Source organism: Fusarium tjaetaba (genome assembly GCF_013396195.1).
Source record: "Fusarium tjaetaba strain NRRL 66243 chromosome Unknown NRRL66243_c0000153, whole genome shotgun sequence".
In the NCBI taxonomy this organism is placed as follows: domain Eukaryota; kingdom Fungi; phylum Ascomycota; class Sordariomycetes; order Hypocreales; family Nectriaceae; genus Fusarium; species Fusarium tjaetaba.
In genome coordinates this window covers 40,647-63,665 of record NW_023501349.1, presented here as the reverse complement: position 1 = coordinate 63,665, position 23,019 = coordinate 40,647, and the positions used below count along the sequence as shown (strand labels likewise).

Genomic DNA, 23,019 nt, shown 5'->3' with positions numbered 1-23,019 from the left:
AATCCTGTGATGCTGTGAAAGATCCAATTATTGTTTTGCATATTACCAAGCTAATAAGAAACATAGTTGTCTCAAACCATACGATACTTGACGTTTCCGAAGTTCAAAACCGACGTTCTTGAACGACAATGAAACACTGTTAGTACCCCGATTTTACAGTTGCTCAGAGAGAAGGATAAATCTAGAATACCAGGAATCCCTTCACTGTATTGAGTAGTCCTCAATCCAGTGATCTCTGTCACCATCGTTGTTCACGGCGGGACAATTGTGGATGATCCAGGGTAGGCAGGTCACCAGTTGCGTCTGATCACAATGAGGATGCTGATTGGGTTGCGATAAGAACTGCCGGCAAGTGGGGCCCCTCAACGCTCCGCTCCCCGCGTACCGAGCGTGCTTGCCCAGTGCGAAAGACTCGCTAGACTCGGTTGCTGGGCTGTCACTTTCCAATTGACGCGTGAGGACGCGTGCACCCTGTCCCCTCCTAAATTACTTGACGCGACTACCAAGTTAATCTAAGAACGACATGGCCCTCCCAATCTGAAGCCGTCCATCCACCATCCTCAACTTCATACAATCACGTACTTATTCTTTTTCGTCCAGACTTTTCTTGTTGTGTCAATTGTTACTGAATGTTTGCCTGAAGATACATACTCGTCATCGAATACTGTCCACCGTCTCTTTGACCTGATTCACGCCTGTCGAGGGCCCTGCCTAGCACATTTAATCGCTACGCACTGCTGAGGCCATTCACCATCATGACGAGTCAGCGATCAACTGCGGCCCGAACGCCCGCTAAAGCGACCAAACCTGCTGCCACTACTTCTTCAGCCAAGCAGCGTTCAATCGTTTCTTTCTTCCAAAAAGCACCGCCCTCTTCCCCCGCCGCTCCCGCATCATCTCCTCTCGCGAAAGCCTCGCCCACGACCAAGCAATCCTCGTGCTTGAAAGAAACAACGAAGGCAAATTCTTTGCCAAAGACAACTCCGCTCTCCAAGTCCAAGCCCAAGCCGACTGTCGCTATCAAGCAAACAACCCCCGTGCCCGATAGTGACGCTATTGAGCCCCTGAGCTCCCAGGAGAATCTCGATTCGACCATGAAGGTAAAGAATGCCCTGAGATGCGCGGCGACACGAGCTCACATGGACCGACAGAAGCCCTCCAACAAAATGAACCACGACGCTCTCGCCAGCAGTCCGACTCGAAAGGTGAGAAGCTCGCAATGCAAGATACTAGCCAGATCAGCCACTGATGCTCCCAAAGGTCAAAAAGGTTGTTAGTTACGCCGAGTCCTCAGAGGAAGACGAGCCCTTCCAGTTTGGCGGGCCCTCAAGCTCGCGTCGAAGGACGAGAGTACGACAGGTTGTTAGGGATGAGGACGATTACGAAGAACAAGAAGAGGAAGAGGCTGAGGCGAACGAGAGTGGTACGCCTTCCCGTGCCTGATTCACTGTTCAGTTCTAACGATTGCAGATACTATGGATGACTTTATCGCATCAGACTCAGACGAAGACACCTCTCGTTCCAAGAAGCGAAAGCGGCCCTCAAAGCCCGCTGCTCCCCGAAAACGATCCAACAAGTCATCGCCCATACCCGAACCCGAAATAGATATCAAGGATAGCATTCTTGAAGAGGATGAGCTGATGGATGATGTGGGAGGCGCTACGGCCTCACAATGGAGCTACGACGCTGCCTCTACCGATAAGCAACCGGTCGTCAAGCCCGCTGAAAGAGTGGCCATAAGGGACCCCAAGTATAAGGAGAAGGCATACACCAAAGATCCTGATCAAAGGTATCCTTGGCTTGCCAATATTATGGATAAAGACAAGCGAAAGCCCGACCATCCTGAGTATGACAAGCGAACAATTTACATCCCCCCTGCTGCCTGGCACAAGTTCTCTCCGTTCGAGACTCAATACTGGAAGATCAAGCAGAACCTTTGGGACACAATTGTCTTCTTCAAGAAGGGCAAGTTCTACGAATTATACGAGAATGATGCGACTGTGGGGCATCAGGAGTTCGACTTCAAGATGACAGACCGGGTCAACATGCGCATGGTCGGAGTGCCTGAGAGTTCGCTTGATCACTGGGTAAACCAGTTTATCGCCAAACAATACAAGGTTGCTCGCGTTGATCAGATGGAGACAAACTTGGGCAAAGAGATGCGTGAGCGACAGGATAAGAGCAAGAAGGCCGACAAGGTTATCACCCGTGAGCTTGCTTGCATCCTTACAGCCGGAACACTTGTCGACGGTAGCATGTTGCAGGATGACATGGCGTCCTACTGTGTCGCTATCAAGGAATCTGTGGTTGACGGTCTCCCTGCTTTCGGCATCGCCTTTGCTGACACGGCTACTGGACGCTTCTACCTTTCTACCTTTGTGGATGATGTGGATTTGACCAAGTTTGAGACCCTCATCGCTCAAACCGGCCCACGAGAACTGCTTCTTGAGAAGTCCCGCTTGTCTACCAAGGCACTGCGTATCCTCAAGAACAATACTAGCCCCACCACCATCTGGACACATCTCAAGCCGGGTGACGAGTTCTGGGAGGCGGATAAGACCCGTCGCGAACTCGACTGTGGAGGCTACTTCAAGAGAGAAGATGCTGATGAAGAGGTTTGGCCCGAGATTCTCCAGTCATTGCGGGATGACGATTTGGCCATGTCGGCAACTGGTGCCTTGATCTCATACTTGCGCTTCCTCAAGCTTGAGAGACCTCTGCTATCGCAGGGCAATTTCGAGCTCTACAACCCCATTCAGAAGAATGGAACACTAATCCTGGATGGCCAAACGCTCATCAACCTCGAGGTGTTCTCCAACTCAGTCAATGGCGGTTCCGAGGGTACGTTGTTCAGCCTACTTAACAAGTGCGTCACGCCCTTTGGAAAACGTCTCTTCCGATCATGGGTCGCGCACCCGCTCTGCAACATTGATCGCATCAATGAACGTCTTGATGCTGTCGAGATGCTCAATGCTGATCAGACAGTCCGTGAACAATTCGCCTCGCAGCTTGTCAAGATGCCCGACTTGGAGCGACTCATCTCCCGAATCCACGCCGGGGCGTGCAAACCCGAGGACTTTGTCAAGGTCCTAGAAGGCTTTGAGCAGATAGAGTACACCATGAGCCTTCTGGGATCCTACAAGGGTGGCAATGGCCTTGTTGACCGCCTGATCTCGTCAATGCCCAATCTCGATGAGCCTTTGAGTTATTGGAGATCAGCATTTGATCGTACCAAGGCGCGTGACGAGAAGCTACTCATTCCCGAGCGTGGCATTGAAGAAGATTTCGACGAGAGTTCCGATCGCATCGAGGAGATTAAGCAACAACTCGAGGATCTCTTGGCCGAGAAGAAGAAGGAGTTCAAGTGCAAGCTCCTTAAGTTTACAGACGTTGGTAAAGAGATCTACCAGTTGGAGGCTCCCAAGAGCGTCAAGGTTCCTTCGACTTTCCGCCAGATGTCAGCGACAAAGGACGTCAAGCGTTGGTACTTCCCTGAACTATCTCAACTTGTGCGAGAGCTTCAAGAAGCGGAAGAGACACACTCACAGCTTGTACGAGAAGTTGCGTCGCGATTCTTCCAGAAGTTCGATGTTGACTATGAGACCTGGCTGCAAGCCATCAAAATTATCTCGCAGCTGGATTGTCTTGTCAGCTTAGCCAAGGCATCCGCATCGCTCGGCCAGCCAAGTTGCCGTCCGGAGTTTGTGGATGAGGAGCGCAGCACTGTTGACTTCCAGGACCTGCGACATCCTTGTATGATGAACACAGTTGATGACTTCATCCCCAACGATATTAAGCTTGGTGGTGACCAAGCCAAGATCAACTTGTTGACTGGAGCCAACGCTGCCGGCAAATCCACTGTCCTTCGTATGGTAAGTTCTTTCTTTTCCACATACTATTGCACATTACTAACAACTACAGTCTTGTGTCGCCGTTATCATGGCTCAGATCGGATGCTACGTCCCTGCCACTTTCGCACGCCTCACCCCCGTCGATCGCATCATGTCTCGTCTCGGCGCCAACGACAACATCTTCGCCGCTCAATCGACCTTCTTTGTTGAGTTGTCCGAGACCAAGAAGATTCTCTCCGAAGCCACACCCCGATCGCTGGTCATTCTGGATGAACTTGGTCGTGGAACAAGCTCTTACGATGGTGTCGCTGTCGCTCAAGCTGTTCTTCACCACGTCGCTACTCACATCGGCTGTGTCGGCTACTTTGCCACTCACTACCACTCTCTCGCGACAGAGTTTGAGAACCATCCTGAGATCCGAGCACGAAGGATGCAGATCCACGTTGATGACGAGGAGCGTCGCGTTACCTTCCTGTACAAACTGGAAGATGGTGTCGCTGAGGGTAGTTTCGGTATGCACTGCGCCGCCATGTGCGGCATCTCATCGCGCGTCATCGACCGCGCAGAAGTCGCTGCCAAAGAATGGGAACACACCAGCCGTCTCAAAGACAGTCTTGAGAAGGCCAAAACAGGCTGTTACATCCCCCTTGGTATTCTCAGTGACATCGGTGCACTGCTCGGCGACAAGGGCGAGATGGGAGACGCAGGAGTGGATGTTCTTCTCAATGCTATCGAAGCATTATAATATGACAAAACTAAGGCGGAACGGACAGGGTTCTAGAGGAATTGGTGATATCTTGCAAGGCGTGTATGGCGTCGACTTTCACATGTATTCGGACTGACGACCTCTGATAGAGTTGTCACAAGGGGATAAATAGGCGTTGCAATGGAGTTTTATTCAAGACAGACAGACATGCGAGATCAATGTGCTTCGGGGTGTTGCAGACAGTATAATGGGAGGCAATTGCGATAGCAATGAAGAGATCTAGATACATAGCAAAAGATACAATATTCCGATTGTCCATCCCATATAACCCAGCGAACAAACTCAATACAATATGACGCCAATACCAAATCTTGACTAAACAACAAAGCCCATACTTAATCCATCAGTCCAACATACAAAACATTCATCATATCTCACTCAACAGAACGAAGCCAGTCTAACTCGAATACCATCCTCTCAAACAAATCACCTATCCGGATCACTGCTATCATACTCAGGCTCCGGAGCTGGAGTCGCAGCCTTTGAACCCGCCGCCCTTTTAGGAGCGGTCTTCGCGGCAGGTTTCCTAGCAGGCTTTGGTGCAGATTCCGGCGCTGGAGTCGCTGTCTTTGAACGAGTCGCCCTCTTAGGTGCAGCTTTCGGGGGAGCTTTCGGGGCCTTTGGGGCAGATTTCGGCGCGGCTTTAGGAGCCTTTGGAGCAGATGCCGCAACCGCAACGGAAGAAGCCCTCGAAACAGCCGCCGAAGGAGCTGTTGAAGCGGCAGCGTCTCTCTGCATCCGAAGTCGACTCGATTCACGAGAGGGTTGACTACTAGGGTTTTTTCCACGTCTGGGAATGGTCCCTGTGATAATGTCAGCCTCGTTCATAACAAGAGTGGTAAGGGATAAGATGGAACTTACCAAGCTTGGGCTTCTTCGCAGCAGGTTGTTCCTCAGTCTCCTCCTCAATAGAAGCAATCGGCCTCTCAGGTCTCTTCAACGCCGGCGTAGCATCAATAGTGAGATTACTAAGGTTCTCCGGAAAAGTCCCACGCATCGACACATCAGTGTCAGTCTCACTCTGGTTAATATACAAGGAATCAGGGACTTCTACTCCAGTGTACATCTTGCGTCGCTTCCGTCCACCCTTGGTGTTATCCCACGGCAGGCCGGGCGCTTCCCATCTCCCAGGGAAAGGAGGGTCGCCCTCGTAGGGAGGCCAGGGAATGTCCCACCATACACTGTTTTCTGGGTTATTGGGGTCGGATCGCCAGATTGATATGTAATGGTCGGCTGGGTTGGTGGGATAGAGTGTGCGTGCGTATGTTGGGTAGCGACGGCGGAAGGATTTCTTGATGTCTCCGAGGGTCTCGGGAATGTCGGAGCCTTTGATCCAGCCGCTGCGGTTGGGGAGACGTTCAGTTGAACCTGGGGCGTTGCGGATGCGACAGCACAGCAACTTGTTAGTATGAGCCTGTTGTGTGTTAGTATACAAGTTAGAATGGCAGGGATCGATCGATACGAACCTTGACATCTGTATCGCGAGTCTTGCTTCGCTTCTTAGGCATCTTGCGGAGACACTTGGAGCAGTACATATCCTCATCGGGGTCAAAGTTGGGATCTTCAGGACCGAGCTTCTTCACCCAGTCTGGAGACTTCGCTCGACGACGAAAAGACTTTCCTCCTTTCTTATTTGGTTCCTCGTCGTAGTCATTGGTCTCATACCCATCATCTTCATACTGGCTATCCTTCTCTCCCTTACGGCGAGTCTTTCTGGTCTTCTTGCTCCGGGTTCGTCCCGAGGCACTGCCCTGGGCCTCGCTGCCTCGTGCTTCAGTGGAGGAAGCTGTTGCCTCAGGCGGCTCTTCCTGAGCCTTGGTATGTCCTCGCCGACCACGAGAAACTGTAGAAGGGGCTTCGCTGTGGCTCTCAGCTGCCGACTCGATATCCTGTGTTGTAGCCTTGCGTTTCCCAAGCGCTTTCTTCGAAGGGGGTTTTGGGGCAGGCTTTGGGGGAGCAGGCTTCTTGGTCACCACCACAGCGCCAGTTGATTTGTTGGACTCACCCACAACCTCATCTTCTGAAAGGACCTCAGTTACTCGCGGACCCGGGCTTGAGGATCTGCTCTTCGAGGCATTCCGAGCAGCCTGACCTCGAGCACGAGAACGACCAGAAGGGTGTCGTTTGCTAGAACTGCCACCGTTCTCATCGCCGTGGTCACTGTCGCTGTCACTGTCATCCTTGCTCTCATCATCGGCATCAGCATCAACATCGCCCATGTCTTCGTCATCGCCCTCGTCATCAGAGACTTGCCCTGTATGCCATTTCTCAATATGACGATCATACTCCTCGAAAGTCATATTCCCAATGACCATACCGCAGTCTCCGAAGTATTCACACTTCCTGACGACAGTATCCTGTGGGACCGGTAGCCCTTCGAGGTAAGTCTCTGGTTCGATCACCACAACAGTTTCTACCTCTCCCCTCAACGGGCTTCCGGTGTTATTATGATAGACCATCTCCGGACGTTCCAAAACCGGTTGCAGATGTTCCCATAGTTCGTAGACATGGCAGTCCAAGTGCTTCGTACAGTCTGTGACCCCGCGATACTTTTTTATTTCATTGCCTTCCTCATCTGTGCCTTCGACTACGAAGAACGGCAGTTCGCAGAATGGACACTTCGGAGCCTCATTGACCCCATGGCCTACCGTGATGTGGTCATATAGGCCATAAGAACCGAGTCGGCTGACGTCAGCTTTGCAGCCTCGGATGCCACAAACTCGGGGAGGGTCAATGACAATTACTGGTCCAGTCATGTCATACCAGGCAAGGGGGTTTGTGAGCGTTCGCGGAGGATGAAGACGTTTATATCTATTCATTGCTTCCCGTGAGTTTCTCGCTTCTTCAGGTTCCCTCTGAATACGGGGAGGATGGGAGATCATTTCTCTTGTTCGTGTCTCTGCTGTTGGTGGCCTGGGTGCCCTACCACCGAAGGGGAGGTTTGGTGGCACTGGACGAGCTGAGCGCATAAGCTCTTCATAACGACGTTGCTCTTCATCATAACGACGTTGCTCTTCATAGCGACGTTGAAATTCAGGGTCCGGTACTGTATTAGGTACCATACGAGCCATAGGAGCTGGGATGCGGCCCGGGGGGGTTGTACTAATTGCAACGAAAGGATCAGCGAAAGGATTGTCAACTTGTCCCAAAGAGAACGGCTGATTAGACTGGGGTTGAGATGCCTGAGGGGGATTAACCGCAGGTCGCTGAGGGGGCATCGATGGGCGAGGTACTGCAGGCGCCGTCCTGGGGGTAGGCTTATCCACGATACCCAAGACATCCTTCAGGTCCTTAGTATGCTTCTCCCGCATATGCTTATTCCTCTGAGCCTTGTCCCACCATTCAAACATTGGCTCGTCGCACCAAGGACACATTCGCGACTTATGAGCTTCCCGAGTGTGTTTCTTCCTGGCCTCATGATCATCAGCCCGGCAGGTGAAGTCACAGTCCTCATAGATGCACCGCATGGTGCGCTTGAGGAGCAGGTTGCGAGTTTCCCAGAGGGTGCGTTGGAGCTTGGCTTGCTCGGTCGGTGTGAGGACGGCTTTGGAGATCATGGGGATATTGCCAGAATCGTCGGTGCGAAGCAACGGCTCTGCAGGCGCTCCAGTCAAAGGGATGCCAATCGTAACTGGCTCAGACCCAGCTCTGAGGTCACCATAGATACTGGGTTGAGTGGTCCATGTGCGTTGTCGGGCCTGTCGTGGCGCGTTCTCATCCAAGTCCCATGGCGAGCTATTGGGAGGACCAGGACGGGAGGCAGCGGCGTGTCCAGTCCCGTTACCACCTTCACTGCCATCGCCATCATCATCACTCCCCGCGTCATCGTCCCCTCTACTTGATTTGTCACCGCTGTGATCACTGGGGGTTGTTATACCCTCCATTTGTTCCGAGGCGTCTCCAGCCTCCGAAACATCTCTAGAGGGCGCTTCACCTCCTGAATAATCATAAATATTCGTCTCTTCTGTAGCTGCTTCCGTAGCTGCTTCTGAAGCTGCTTCTGAACTTTCTGATCTGTAAACCCGGCGACGGTCCGGGGAATAAGGTTTGTTGGCCCAGTCAGGTCGATCGGTTGCCAAGACACCGACATCACACTCCTGCTCCTCCTTCTCCTCCTCCTCAGCTTCAGATTCGCCATGAAGTGTTGGGGCCTGGGGCAATACGAGCTTCGGAGCCGAAATTTCTACATGAGGCAGTGTATGGCTAACGAATGCATTACTTCTGAGGGATGACCGTGGTTTGACGGGCTCCTCCTCGTCTTTAGAGCTCAGGGGGCCGAGACTTGCAGGAGACGAGGGGTAATTGGCGGTAGGGTCGGCTATATTATCGTTGATGTCCTTGATTTCAAGGGTGTCACCACCTAGCCGAGGGCGGGAGACATAGAATTCGGAGTCAAGCCCACGAACGCCCCAGATGTTGTACTCCGATATGCATTCCTCCCAGTCAACATCTGATTTGCTGACAAACTCGACTGTTATGGCTGGGGATGTAATGGACTCTCTCACACGATACCACTCATCGTCAGATGAGTCAGGGCGGATGAGGTACGATGGCGTGTCTCGATCCTCACGGTTGTTGGCGCCGGCACAGAAGGTCTCTTTGAGTAACATGAGGTCTTGACCCATGAGTCTCATGTACTTGGTCTGGGATACCAGCTGATCTATAGCAGTAAAGAGCTGTTGGACTGTGGATGTCAGAGGTGGCAACTCGATAGAGATGTCTTGTCCGTCGTGCCAAGCAGGGAACAGACGACAGTGCCCAGGGCGAAAATGAGGATGAATGGTGAAAAACCAGGCCGACAGATTTTGGATCTTCTCGGCAACAGCGATTCCAACGGCATCCTTTCTCCAACCAAAATTACGAGGTTTCAGGGCAACCTTCAAGCCCTTGATGCCCTGCCCATAGTTGTTCGTTGGGTCACCTTCAAGAACATACACTGACTCAAGCTTTCTGTGCGACTCAATGTCAAAAGCCTCTGAGGAAATCTCGCCGATCGGGTGGTAGACATTCTCATACGCGTCACCAAAAGTTTTGTCATCATCTAACAAGTGAGGATTAGGGCTTGGGTAATAGTTGGGAAGGATGAGAGGCACCACATTGGGGTCGAGCCAGTTGCACTCAATCATCCAGCAAGCGCCAGGATTGTTCAGCGGGTGGAGAAGCTCTAAAGCCGATTGCGGCAGACTCATGGCACCGTAAACAATGGGTACTGTCGATGAGGCGTCTGGCTTGTTCCTGTCGTAGAGACGGAACAAGGCATGGTTGTACTCGGGGCACCCCGCGTTTTTGTTGCCCATGGGTCGGCCAAAGAGGATATCCGTGGCGGCCCTGAAGTGAGCATTGTACTGTTGAGATGCATAGTTGCTAGCAACGAAGCGTGAGGTATCAATCTTGGGAAATGGGATATAGGCATAACTGATGGCTTCCTCCTCGGGTCCGTTGGGAAAAGTCCCAAGAGCTCGCCCAATCCTGACGGTGTCTGTCTCCAATTGCGACATGGAAGGTTCCCAATCATTGACTGTGTTGCCTGATTCCTTCCGGGCATGGTCAATAAACAGAGTACAGCAATCCTTATGTGTCTTGTCTTTCGAGCCGTGGGCAAAGTGACCCTCTAGGAAGTGCATTGCTCTGCTGCCACCCGATAAGGGTAACCTGTCATGAATGACTTGCCGCTGGCCGGTCTCCTTATAGATAACATGGAGGTCGAAGATATACTGCTTCTCCCTAATATCATCAGGATGATTATGCAGCAGTTGTCGTAGAACGAGTGCAAATGATCGCCACTTGCGAGGACGAAATGGCAAGCGCCCATAGTGGCTATAAATATAAGTCCATGGTTCTTCAGCGGTTGCTGGAGTCTCAGTTGAGGGGACGTAGTCACAAGCGACGTGATCATTGCGTTGAGGTCCATCACCTCCACGAAGACTCAAAATCGGGTCGTTTGTCTTTGGGGCCGGGACGGGCCAACTGAAGGCTTCCTTGGCTTGAAGTTGTTAGTCGTGTACTGGAGATCTTGAAGAGGTTCGTAATAGCTTACCTTTCAGGCTATCCTTTCCCCAGTTGCGACGATCGTGGGCTGTAAGGAAATGCATCGGTGGTTTGATGTTGTACATCGGAACATCCTTCCCCATACCCATAGCCATAGATAGCTCTTTGAGAATGTCCTCCATCGGCGCAATTGGCAAACCAAAGTACATCATCGTGAGCTTTGTTGCCAAAGAGTCCTCATAGCCCTTGAAGCGATCTTTGAGAAGAGCCTCGTACCGCTTTGTATTGGCAGCTTGCAATTCCTTCACGTCTGAGCGATCAGATGGCATCAACATGCGACTCTCATTGTATGTGAAGTTTTCTCGAACGATATCTCTGATGGGAGTATCCGACTTTAGTCTCTCCGTGAAGAATTTGTGCTTCTCCACCCAATGTGAATCGCTTGGACTGACTAGAAGATCGAGGCGTGCCGCGGTAATGTCAGAAGATACGTAATCGAGGGAGGACTCATCCTGGCCCGCAGACGATTCAATGCCAGTCATTTCCTCCATCTTCGTGAACAACCATACACTATCACAAGATGGGATACTCGTCGAAGGCGGACTGCGATGATTACGCTCTATGTGTATAATGAAAGACCAAATAAAGATGCGGAGATAAAGGGTATCAACAAATGAGTGTAAGTGAGAGTATTCTGGGAGCTCAGTTGGTGTGGAAAGAACAAGGAAAAGGGCATAAAGAGAAAGAGATCATTCCGGTTAAAAATTCTGGAGGGTCGCAGAGGGTGTTAAATCGCACACCTGGTGCAAGAAGACCCTTTGAGGTGAACCTCGTCCTGTGGTCGCAACGGCCTGGGTGCAATACCATTGTTCTCGGACTAGCATCTCGCACGTACCAGAAGTGGTTTGCCGTGGTGTTGGTAACAAAGAGACATGTCTTCTCTTTGACAAGTTGATGGGTGGTCTGTGATGAGGATCACCTTTCCTCGGCGTTACCGTTCATCCTTTGAGCTTAGCTGATCTTGTTTTCGAGGGTTGGTCAAAGGTCGACATCTTGCGCTGCACTACAACTACTGTATCAAGAATAATTTCGTTTTTATGAACGTTTTCTTGAAGTCTGTCGCATCGCGTATGCGCATTGAGACGAGTAGCCGTTGGAAACAAAACGTGTTGGTGGCCTAACGGCCAATTGCCCTGCCACACAAAACGTCAACCCAAAAAGGTCGACAATAATACCTATTGACACAAAATTAGCAACAGACAGGCCAAAGCTCCAAGCACCTCTCGAGCGGAGTGCAATCAAGCCTCCTTCAATCAGAATGGTGTGTGCCTGTTCTTTGTCCCCAGCCGGACTTGGTAGGTCCGAAAAGAGGGGAGGCTCAATCAATGTAAACAAAGAAGCTGGAGACACACGGTTGTGTGGAAATAGCAACTGGCAATCTGTTATGTGAGCTTCTTTGTTCAATCGCAAATAACGAGGAATCACGAGAGGGCGATCGAGGGTTGTGAATGAAGTCGTTCATTATGGTATTGTAAGATGCTTTCCTTTGTCCTTTCGGTCTGGGTATGAGATGTTGCAACACCAACTTGATGGACCGATGTGTCCGGATTCATCCAGCATGCTGCTTCACAAGTTCCTCGAGCTTGTCTTGGAAGTCGGCGAAGTAGTTGATGGCCTGGATAATCTTACCTTCACTCGTACCAAAGCCACTTCTAGTGAAAGCCATTCTCCATGAGCTTTCATCTCTAACCAGGTCATTGTAGTCTTTCGTCTCCCAGTTCTTCTGTGTAGGGCCTTGCGCAAAGTATTCGCCCAGTTTTCCATTCCAAGTCGACAAGTCAGTTGAAGCAAGACCATTGAGCAAATTCGGTGAAATCGTGACATGTTGGATTCCGGCAAGCTGCATCACTTCGTCCACAGATGTGAGTGATGCCGCCAACACTTGGGTGCGGAATGAATGGTTAATGTAGTAGGCTTGTGCTTCGCGACAAAAGTCAAAGGCTTTATATTCGTCAACGTATCTGCGATTGTTAGAATGACGAGGGACCTTTGCGAGTCACACTTACCCAGCTTCGAAATGAACCTTGAGCTCATTGACATATGGCGCAATGTAGGTACACTGGGCTTCGGCAGCCAACGCCGCTTGCTCCATGCAAAACATGGTGGTCGCAAGAGTCGCGATTCCTTTCATCTCCAGTGTTCGACATGCCTGGAGACCTTCCCAAGTTGCGGGGATCTTGATGCACACCCTCTTCTCGTCAAAGTCCGGCGCGAGGTGTTTAAAGATATTGACGATACCTGTATAAGGTGGTTAGTGAGCTTAACAAAGATACGAAACGAAAGACTTACGGTAGGCGTCACTAATGGTGCCGTTGGTTGAGTAGGACAGCTTTGGGTTGGTCTGAATGTGCACATAGCCTGTAACATAAGGTACGATCAATAGTTGAAGTTTCACCATCTTGTCGGGTCAGTAAAGCTCCATCGCTTGGGTTTCCTGCTGTCATACCAAGATCTGTACAACAAACTCCTCAAATGTCGCGGACCCTTGCACTTCCTTCAGCACCCCACGGGCACTTTGAATGGCTTCTTTGATCAGCGCATCGTGATGCAAAAGGGGTTCACCAGCAAGCGGTCTTGAGATCTCCGAGAATGCGATTGCCTGAAGGTCAGCACTACAGGTGACACAGGCATGAAGGGCTGGCTTACCTGGTTAGATGTGCAATCCACAAAGGGCCCCAGCTCATGAGCGACTACTATTGAGTTAGTAATTGAAGCCTGCGACATGATTGTGGCTCGTACCATTCGAATCTAGAGTATCGCAGTCAACCCGACTGGTCTGGCGAAGAGCGTCCAACAATGTCGTCATGTCAGCGATGTATCAATGCGAATGAGCTGCTCTCTCTGAAGATTTCCATAGAGAATAAGGAGTCAATTGTGATTTAAATAATGCACTCTTCAATTTTGACAATATCTTTGCTTTATCATCAAACTCATCAATGGAGTCGTTCTGCTCAAGTCAAGGTCACCAAGCCGAGCTGACCCCCACCAGTATTAGAGCATGACGGAAACTTTGGCGGCCATTCGCTCGGCTTGGCTACCCGAAACGCTTGTTTCTCGAATGTCATTCGGCTGCAATTACCACGACGAGAAGGGCGAGGCAAGAGGGGTTTCCCTTCTCCAGGCAGCACTATTCCCGTATCCCAATTCACTCGAATTGATGGGGTCAAAACTTTCTTCGCCAATGTAGAGACGATGCTTTGATCATGTGGTGGAAACGCGTGGGTCGAAGTGGCTCTTCCATTGTGAACTTGTTGTGGAGGGAGGCGATTGAGTTGCTACCGGCACTTGTCGGTTATTCCACTCAGAAACGGTCCCAAGAATCTATGAGGCTTGAGATTGACCTTCAAAAGATCAAACCTTGATGAGATACAAGGAATTCGATGACTTTGATTGGGTTTAGCGGCGTTCAATAAGAATTCATGGATTTCGAATGACAGCAAGCAACAGGTCGCGGGGTTCTTCTCCAATTGCTTCTGCACGTGATAAATCACGTTTTCTTCCCCAGGATTCCCCAATCGGGTTATCCACCATTGCATCAAGAATCTGCTGCAGCATCACCAGTCGAACCACTTCCAGTTCAGCTCCCCCGTTCACCGTTCAACCCGGCGTGCCCAGCACCGATATGAACCCAATCGCAACCTCCACGCCATAATGCGACCACCACGATGTCTCCTCCCCGCCGCGGAGAAGATCCTCCTCAACGCAGCCGCACCCGCTAGCCGACGATGCATGTCCTCCGCCGCAGCCTTCCAACCGCCCAGAATACTCGCTCCGGCTCCGTGGAAGGGCTCTTCGTTTTTCCTCTCGAATAGATTGTTTGATAGATCGACATGTCTCGATTTTGTAATACTACGGCGTGCCAATGGCATTAGATCCACGTCGGCTTCGACGGCTACGATATCTTCTACGAATACTGCGCAGACGGAGCCGGAACAGGAATTAGCACCGCATCGGAGACGACAGGCTCAACGGAGGGAGAAAGCTGCTGCTGAAGCTGCGGCCGCTGCAGCTCGAGGTGAAAAACCACTTCCTCCAGATGCCTCATCCCTCCTGGCTTCGCACGCCGCTTCGCAAACGAGTTCTTTCCGCCGCTACCTCTCCGCATGTCTCTCCCTCTCGAAACCCCGATTAACAATGCTTGTCGTCCTTACCGCCATGGCTACATATGCTTTATACCCCGTTCCCGAAATGCTGTCGCCGAGTACGACCGAGACACCGAGTTTGAGTCCTTTAACATTATTATTCCTCACGATCGGTACGACGCTATGTTCTTCTAGCGCCAATGCTCTAAACATGCTTTATGAGCCTTCGACGGATGCCAAGATGACTCGAACTCGAAACCGACCCCTCGTGCGAAAACTCATCTCTCAGAGGGCTGCGGTTCTGTTCGCAGTCTTGGCTGGAGCTTTGGGTACAGGCGCCTTGTACTTTGGTGTCAACCCCACTGTTTCCGGACTTGGATTCGCCAATATTGTTATCTACGCTGGAATGTACACACCCCTCAAGGCTGTGACCGTTTTTAATACCTGGATCGGTGCGGTGGTCGGTGGTATTACCCCTCTGATGGGCTGGGCTGCGGCTGCTGGCGAGACTGCTACAAAGGACGGTTCATGGCGTGAGCTTCTATTCTCCCCCGACGGTTCATCCATTGGTGGTTGGGTCATGGCTGGTTTTCTCTTCGCATGGCAATTCCCCCACTTCATGGCGCTCAGCTGGCCCATTCGTGAAGAGTACAAAAAGGCCGGTCTTCGAATGTTAGCATGGACAAATCCCGCACGAAACGGCCGAGTCGCTCTCCGATACAGCTTCGCTTTTATTCCTCTCTGCGTATCTCTATGCGCCGCAGGAGTAACAGAGTGGTCCTTTGCCGTAACGAGCTTACCTATAAATGCCTGGCTTATCAAGGAAGCTGTGCGCTTCTGGCGATTTGAGGGTCACCAGGGCAGTGCGAGAAGTCTTTTCTGGGCGAGTGTATGGCATCTTCCTGGGATAATGATCCTCGCTTTGTTACACAAGAAGGGAATGTGGAGTAGAGTTTGGAGGAGTGTCTTTGGCGAAGAGGAGGGAGAGTGGGAGGAGGAAGAACTGGACGAGATGATGAGCATGGCTGCGGAGAGCGCCAATGGCCAGTTGCAGCACGATAAGCCTGTGCGGTGACGTGTAGGATAACGAATGAATATGTAACAACAATTGTATCTATGAAGGGAAATAGATTTGTCGCATTGGCTTTATCAACAGTAAGAAACTCACTCATATATCACCATTGCAGATTCTGTTAATAGCAAGACATCAAAGACGAAACATTTCTTCATAGCGAATGCGTAAATAGATTGCAAAGACAATGCGCTGCTAGATCCTCATGCACCTCATGTCGTGGTATCTCTATCTCTAGTTATACAAAGGAAATGTGCCATGATCATTCCCACTCCTCCTAACCACCATTTTAACAAACACAGACACAGAGAGAACACTAATAAAAACATTAAGCAAGTAACTCCCATAGAGCAAAATATCCTGCGTTATCGTCGTTATAACTGCCTTGAAAGCGCCAAACACCGCGTAAGCCCTTGCTGCTCGCCATGCAGTATGCTGGATTATAAGGATTGACAAAAAGAATCGGACGGCGAGGTTAGGTAGATACCTCCGATGAGGCTTTGTTGAAAGGTCGTGAAACAATGTGTAAAAGAGAGAAGGGGGTTGAGGCTTAAACACCTCTTCCTGGACGGTTAATAAGATTCCCAATGCCCATATCCGAACTCTGCGGTCGCTGCGTCATGTACTGCGGGCTGTTCCCCTGGCTGTGACCATGATGGCCGTAGGGATGGCCCGCACTCGCCTGGGAGCTCACGCTCGAGGAGTAACCGTGGCCGCCGTAGCCTGGCGCATAGGCTCCGAGGTTGTACTGGACGGCAGCGGCCATGTGGTGAGGCTGGAGCTGCTGGAAGGACGTGTTGGCCGAGGCCACGACGGACGAGGCGGTGGTCTCGGGGCTGCTATAGGATGCGTCTAGTTCGTCAACCGGTGTCAGGCCCATGCCGGAGATGCCGCTGTCGTCGTCATACCCTGAGAGAGCGCCGGACTCGAGACGGTCGCGGCGGGCTGCGGCGCGGGCTGCGCTTTGCAGATTCTTGAGGCCATTCGACATGCACTAAGAGTATGTTAGTAGATGTTTTCACCGTATTGTTAAAGATGATAACGTACCTTGGCTTCGACTACGTTCCACTTCTCGCCTGTTCGAGCTGCGAGACCACTCCAGATCTCCTTTCTCATAGCCATGTACTCCTTAGCCAGACGCTGGAGCTTGAGGTTGTCCCAATCATCAGCACCCTTGCGTTCCAGCAGTCTCTCATGACGCTTGCGGCAGGCATTGGGGGTCTTGGAGGGAAAGTAATTCGATTGGATCTGTTGCCAGTTCAGACCTTGCATCCTCGCAGTGAGGAGTTGCTGGTCATCGGCAGCTCCCCAAGCACCCGAGCTGGGTCTAGTCTGAACAGGAGCAGGGACAGAAACAGGCGGCGCGGATGTTGTAGCGTAGGGTTCGTATGTAGGTTGTTGAGGTTGTGACTGAAGGGGCATAGAAGAAGAAGCAGTTGTTCCCATGCCGTAGTAGTTGGGCATGGTCATGCGCTGCTGGTTGTACATAGGAGAGGGGGCGAGAGAGACTGGGATACCCGCGTTGTAGCGGTTCTGAGATGAGCTCGAAGCTCGAGAGTGTTTCGGCATCATGGAGAAAGAGTAGTAGTAGTAGTAGTAGTGGGGGTGTAGAAACGAGAAGTGAGGGGATTCACAAGGTGAATCCTGTAACAAGATTACGGATTAAGCGTAGAAAAGAGGAATAGGTCCGGGTCAACCGGCCTGGTAATGCTTGATCGGTCTTGAAGATGACGGCCCAAAAAGAAAACGGATCCCTCGTCCAAGCGAGAAGTCCAAGTGTAGTAGTAGAGAGGGTCAAAGGAAAACTAAAGCACGACGGGGTCAAGAAGCGACAGATGAGATAGCGCCAAGATAGAACCACAACGAGAGAAGAAAGGAAAGATCGAAACCTAGGAAAGATGGAAAAGTGATGTTTTGTCTGAAGAATGGAGAACAGGTCCTTAGAAGGCCGGATATGAAGCAGCTTTAAGGTCTCGGGGAGAGGACAAAGACCAATCTCAAGGTGGGCGGCTCTGGGACTGAAACAAGATCCAGAGACAATGAAACAGCACACTCGTGTCTGAAAGAAGCAGTTTCTCATGAATGGGTTGCTGATATTGGCTCAGCAGAGCGGCTGTTTGGAAGAGCCATGGGCGGTTAAGACAGTGGGCGGTTACAGTCGAGATGGAGATATCTTGGTGGAGAGAGTGCGTTCATCCGTACTACCAAGTTTGAGCAAGCGCCGTATGTCCCAGGACACAAACAGGAAGATTGTTTAAGCCAGAAAGCTAAAAGCAGGAACACAGATCTCGAGAACCACCCGATTTGCATATGTGGATGATCCATGAGGGCGCCTGGGGAAATTACTACGGGGTTTCTGCATGGTGTGAGCGCAACACAAGCGCGGGAAGGGAAAGAAGCGTAAAACAGGGATGCGCATCATAGTTGCACCGGCAGATGAAACAAAGAAACACAAGCTGAGCGAAAAAGGCAGAGACAGAGAGAGACAGACGATACAAAGGGCTTGGTGTTGAGAAGACTCCAGAAATAAGGTAGTGTGGATATGGAGGGGCCGTGTAATTGGCCACGGGTGTTGGAGGCGCGCGTTTAAAGATATTAGGCGACGCCTGTAGTGGTTTAGTGTGTCTATTTTGGGAGGTCTGGGGTTGTCTGATTGGGAGAGATGTACTGCCGCTTGGAGATTGGGAGAGGAAGTACAAGAATGGATGAAGAGCGCTTGGGAGGGCCTTGAAAAGAGGTCGCTGGGCGTGGACAGAGGCAGATGGCATGTTTCAGGTTGTTCTACAACAGATGACATTGTTGTCATTCTGCGTGTTGAAGCATGATAAGATAAGATGATTCTAGTCCCGGTAAATGGGCTTGTCGTCTTTCACTTCATCCGTGTTAGTCGTTTCCCACGATGTTTAGCACCGTAGATTCCACTAAGACAAGCGCCGCTAGCTCCAGACTGCACCTAAGACTGTTCAAAGCATTCATCTGGTGCAAAGTGATTCACAAAGATCTGCATCCATGATCTGACGGTTTTCTTTTCTTTACCTGTCTCACCTTGATTGAAACTATTCGATTGCTGGGGAAATAAAATTGGTGGCTGATATTTATAGGGGGCAGAATGCTGAAAGCTATCTGACTCAGTTGGGGTCGTAGGTAGCCTGTCCCGCCGCCAGGAGGCAGCTATGGCTGGCCTAATGAAGGGGACTTCCACTCATCTATCAACTTTGACTTCTCCAAAAAGATTGTCATCACAACCGCGAGCGCGCAATGAATTTTGCGACGCGTCGGACTCTTCGCCGCTCGCAAACCGTCGATCATGATGAGCTCGCCGATTCAAAAATTGGGCTTGTCGCGATGCTTCCCTCCACTCAGCCAAAGCGTCGGGGACGACCGCCCAAGTCATCAACATCCGTATTATGCAGAAAGCCCAAGCCTCGTGGACGGCCTCGCAGCACTGCTTCTCACATAATGTCTGATGAGCGCATCGCATTGAGATTGGACTGGCGAATGCGCAAATCCACGATGGGCAAACGAGTCGGCGATGCCGCTCGGTCAGTCTACCGTCTGTCGCGCCAGTGGCCGTGGGACTTTGTCGCAGGCTTCGCTCCGAAGAGCTGGGGTATCGAGATTCTGGAGACTATGAGAAGGCTTTTTAGGACTATCTACCGAGGCTTTCCGGATCATCGGAACGACTTTCAGTTTGTCAAGAATTATCTGCGCGAATGCGCAATGAGGCGCGATCGACGGCGCCCGCATTTGAAGAACTGCGATGTTGTGGAGGCATGCGATTATTTCGCTGATAACGATAATGCCAGACGCGATGTTGTTCACACAACGCACACAACAGTGACGCGATTGAAGCGCTCAATCAGTCCGGTCGTGCAAGAAGATGAGGATGGATGGCTAGACTACACAGGCATTGACCATTTTGGCGACGAGGATGATGATGATGATGGGTATGTCGACATTGCTACACCTGCAAAGCGATCAAGAACGCCCTCGTCACCTTCACTGAGCCCGAAGCGAGCACGAACGGCGGAGCCTACCGAGCCTCGCCAACAGACCATCACAGACATCGGCAATTCCTTACAGTCACTGCACGCCCAAAAGCATAAAGAGCTCGAAGAAGTGACCAATTCGCTGGACGAGGTTGCAACTTCAATCCAAGCAAGTGAAGCCACACAAATAAACCACATCAACGCAAAAGTCGACAGACTATGCTCCAAAATGAAAGCCTACGAGTCAGAACGGGAAAAGATCCTCAAAGCCCGAACCTTTGTGGAACAGCACCACGAAGAAATGATGATGAAAGAAGACGATCTCGCAAAGTCACTGCAGCAGTACACGTCACAGCTCGAAGAATGCGATAAATTAATAGCGCAGGCAAACGCCGACGTTTTAGAAGAGCTGGGTCAGATTGAGGAGAGGGATGTTGACCTGGAGGATGAGGAGAAGAGGTTGGAGGCGCGTGTGAAGGAGGTTCTAGAGGAGGTTAGACATTGCAGTGTTGTCGAGACGTTGGTGAGGTTGGGGCCTGGTGGGATGGCGAAGTTGTTGGGGAGACTGGAGGGGAATGGCGTTGAGTTGGTCCAGATGGCGGAGAGTATCATGAATGAGGCTGAGGAATAGCATAACTACTGGTAGGTTTTATGCTGATCGTTCTGTGCATCTTGTGCTAAGGTTGATGGCCACAAGTCTTCGCTTATCGCGGCATCTCCAAAAATGCGGCACGCTCCCGGTTTTGTCTGCACAGTGGTGTAGACACTGTATCGAACATTCAGCCCTCAAGATACTCCACAACGTCATCTACTTTTCTCTTATCTCCCCCTATTCTCGTCATCTTTTGGGGTGCATCGCTCAGACCTCTTCTCCTATCACTTTCTCCTTTCTTTTTGCCAGACCGCTAGTGTCACTGATCAACTGATCATCTGATCTTCCTCCAATAGATGCAAGTCAGCCTCACACTGTGCGGCTGGGCATGTCTCGGGAAGCAAATAAAACACGGACACCAACGCGCTAGCAGCCCGCGTAGTTTGAGTGCGTTTTCCTACACTGTTTGGGCCTTGGACCTGGTCATTTGTCTCAAACCCCAGCGTCATGAGAGAATGCCATTGGTGAGGACAAAGTCTAGAATGCTATATTGACGTCATAGTTAGCTGATCGGTAGGGTTGTGAGGGTTGCAGCCATTATCACGACCTCCTCTTTGACGCGTCTCGACAATGGTGGAGCTATATAGAAAGATGGTATAACCCCAACCAACGCGAGAGTATAAATACTCCAACAACTGGCTATCGAAAATGCCCCTCAGAGTAAGTCATCTATAGCTGCATCTTCGTCACATGCAACAGAATGTCTAATGCAATGGCCAGTGATTTTTTCCCGTCGTCGCCGTATAGGCAGACCCTACGGCAGTAAGGATTCATATGCGCCACGCATCAAGAGAGGACTGAAATCTACATCTGACCCCAAACCTCTCGGATGAGGAGATCAGGATGAAGCTTGTCAAGAAAGCCCCTCCTCCAGATCCTCGCATGACCCTCGCAAGAGACATCGAGATCCTCACGGGGCAGTGGCCATGGCAGTGGACGAGTGAAACGTTCGAGCCCAAGAAGTGGACTGTCGCCATGATGAGGGACCTGCGGGATCTGATCAAGGGGTATCAGGGCAGGTACAATCTGAACTTCGATGTTTGTCATGGTCTCAAAGTCACTCTGCTTCGCTCCACAAGGGAGCGGGACAAGAACAATCCAAAGCTCAGCAGAGTGATCTGAGCAATGCCCTCAAGCATTTTGGTCTCGAGACCAGGAAAGAAAAGAAGCAACAGCAAGTGTCTGTTCCCTGCGAGAATACCGCCGCGGCGCCAGTCGCGGTTGAGGATACGCCGCCGGAGACACCAAGTGTTGTGTCACCGGCTTCTCCGGCGCCGTCTTCCTCATCGGTCGTGTCCGAGTACGCGTCGGCGTCCTCTCCTGTTTCGAGGGCGTCGAGTGTCACGACGGTCACGGCGGATTCTCCAAGGGCTACGCGTGCGGAGTCATCATGTCCAACCGTCCGCGAAGATCAAGTAGACGCGACGATGCAAGATGACTCCATGTTTGTGGAAAAAGTTTCAGATTTCCCTGAATACAGGAGCTCCAGCGCCGATAAGGGAGAGGACTGCAAGTCCCCTAAATCAAAGCCATCGTCTCAACCTGGAGGCATGGAGTCTGAATCCTCGGTGCAACCTCAACCTGAGGAGGCAGCTGAAACTGTTGAACGGCCTGAAGCTCACGTCACAGAGTCTGTAGAGACAGAGATGCAGATCGACTCTGACGAGCCCGTCCACGAACCTGTTTCTGAAAACGCTACAGAATCAAACTCGAACTCGGTAAGTATAACATCTTTGAAAACTTATAGTCAACGCGTACTTACTTATCTTCATAGCCACAGCCACAATCAACTCCTTCACTCCCTTCAACCCCAGAGGATATCATCAAAAGTCTAGAACTCCTCGAACTCCAAGAAAAATCCGAAGGAGAAAGACTCACACCCCTCCTCACAACCTCCAAAACCAAAGTCCAGGCCACAGAGTCCGCCATGGCAGCTACACAAGGCCCCAACAGAAAACTCCAAGCCCTGTGCGAAAACCTCAAGATCTTCCAAGCAAGAGAGGCAGAAATCATCGAGAGCCTGGAAATTCTAAAAAAGACCCTTGAACAGCAAAACGTTCATCCAGAGTCTGATGAGTACAGACGAACTCTGCTTTATCCCAACTCAAAACTGCAGCACTGCGAGACTACGATACTTAATGTGCAGAAGGAAATTTCGGAGGAATTTCACAAGGCGACGGATAGAGAGATTGAGATTAGGGGACAGCTTGAGAAGGAGTATGCTGAGTTTCAGGAACTGCAGGAGAAGGAGAGGGGAATCTGTCGCAAGGTGCAGTATTACAGCTTGATAGCCTCGCTTCTGAGGCTTGGTCCTCTGGGACTGGATAGCTTGCTGTTTAAGCTGCGGTACAGTGGTGTTGATATGGTTGGTGAAGTCAACAAGGTCAGTTTCCTCGATCCGTTAAGAGATGAACGGTTTAACTAACTGAGATTATAGAACCCGTCGAATGCCGTGCAGGATCACGTCATGACCTAAATCTATCATAGTCAGACGATCTGACGATAATGAAAAGCGTGTATAGGCGCAATGGAGCGCATATTGTGTTAATGTATTGGAGC

General features: G+C 50.9%; 7 protein-coding genes across 7 annotated transcripts; 4 read left to right on the top strand and 3 right to left on the bottom strand.

The window, feature by feature from the left end:
- Positions 1-755: 755 nt before the first annotated feature.
- FTJAE_7509 (DNA mismatch repair MSH6) lies at positions 756-4,596 on the top strand (the record flags this gene model as incomplete). Its single annotated transcript, XM_037354233.1, has 4 exons — positions 756-1,205; positions 1,261-1,423; positions 1,471-3,872; positions 3,922-4,596. The coding sequence occupies 4 exons, from the start codon at positions 756-758 to the stop codon at positions 4,594-4,596; spliced, it is 3,690 nt and encodes a 1,229-aa protein (XP_037205385.1).
- Positions 4,597-5,043: 447 nt separating this feature from the next.
- Positions 5,044-11,156, bottom strand: FTJAE_7508 (transaldolase; the record flags this gene model as incomplete). The annotated part of the gene is made up of 4 exons (XM_037354232.1): positions 5,044-5,420; positions 5,479-6,031; positions 6,084-10,600; positions 10,655-11,156. 4 exons carry the CDS (start codon positions 11,154-11,156, stop codon positions 5,044-5,046), a joined length of 5,949 nt encoding a protein of 1,982 aa, XP_037205384.1.
- A 1,058-nt stretch (positions 11,157-12,214) lies between these two features.
- On the bottom strand, positions 12,215-13,471 carry FTJAE_7507 (transaldolase; the record flags this gene model as incomplete). Its single annotated transcript, XM_037354231.1, has 6 exons — positions 12,215-12,626; positions 12,672-12,903; positions 12,955-13,063; positions 13,112-13,264; positions 13,312-13,355; positions 13,405-13,471. The coding sequence occupies 6 exons, from the start codon at positions 13,469-13,471 to the stop codon at positions 12,215-12,217; spliced, it is 1,017 nt and encodes a 338-aa protein (XP_037205383.1).
- An 845-nt stretch (positions 13,472-14,316) lies between these two features.
- FTJAE_7506 (protoheme IX farnesyltransferase mitochondrial) lies at positions 14,317-15,822 on the top strand (the record flags this gene model as incomplete). Its single annotated transcript, XM_037354230.1, has 1 exon — positions 14,317-15,822. The coding sequence occupies one exon, from the start codon at positions 14,317-14,319 to the stop codon at positions 15,820-15,822; it is 1,506 nt and encodes a 501-aa protein (XP_037205382.1).
- Positions 15,823-16,369: 547 nt separating this feature from the next.
- Positions 16,370-17,388, bottom strand: FTJAE_7505 (Myb family transcription factor; the record flags this gene model as incomplete). The annotated part of the gene is made up of 2 exons (XM_037354229.1): positions 16,370-16,813; positions 16,867-17,388. The coding sequence occupies 2 exons, from the start codon at positions 17,386-17,388 to the stop codon at positions 16,370-16,372; spliced, it is 966 nt and encodes a 321-aa protein (XP_037205381.1).
- A 1,689-nt stretch (positions 17,389-19,077) lies between these two features.
- On the top strand, positions 19,078-20,439 carry FTJAE_7504 (uncharacterized protein; the record flags this gene model as incomplete). Its single annotated transcript, XM_037354228.1, has 1 exon — positions 19,078-20,439. The coding sequence occupies one exon, from the start codon at positions 19,078-19,080 to the stop codon at positions 20,437-20,439; it is 1,362 nt and encodes a 453-aa protein (XP_037205380.1).
- An 864-nt stretch (positions 20,440-21,303) lies between these two features.
- FTJAE_7503 (uncharacterized protein) lies at positions 21,304-22,936 on the top strand (the record flags this gene model as incomplete). The annotated part of the gene is made up of 4 exons (XM_037354227.1): positions 21,304-21,498; positions 21,540-22,178; positions 22,235-22,843; positions 22,898-22,936. The coding sequence occupies 4 exons, from the start codon at positions 21,304-21,306 to the stop codon at positions 22,934-22,936; spliced, it is 1,482 nt and encodes a 493-aa protein (XP_037205379.1).
- Between the last annotated feature and the right edge of the window lie 83 nt (positions 22,937-23,019).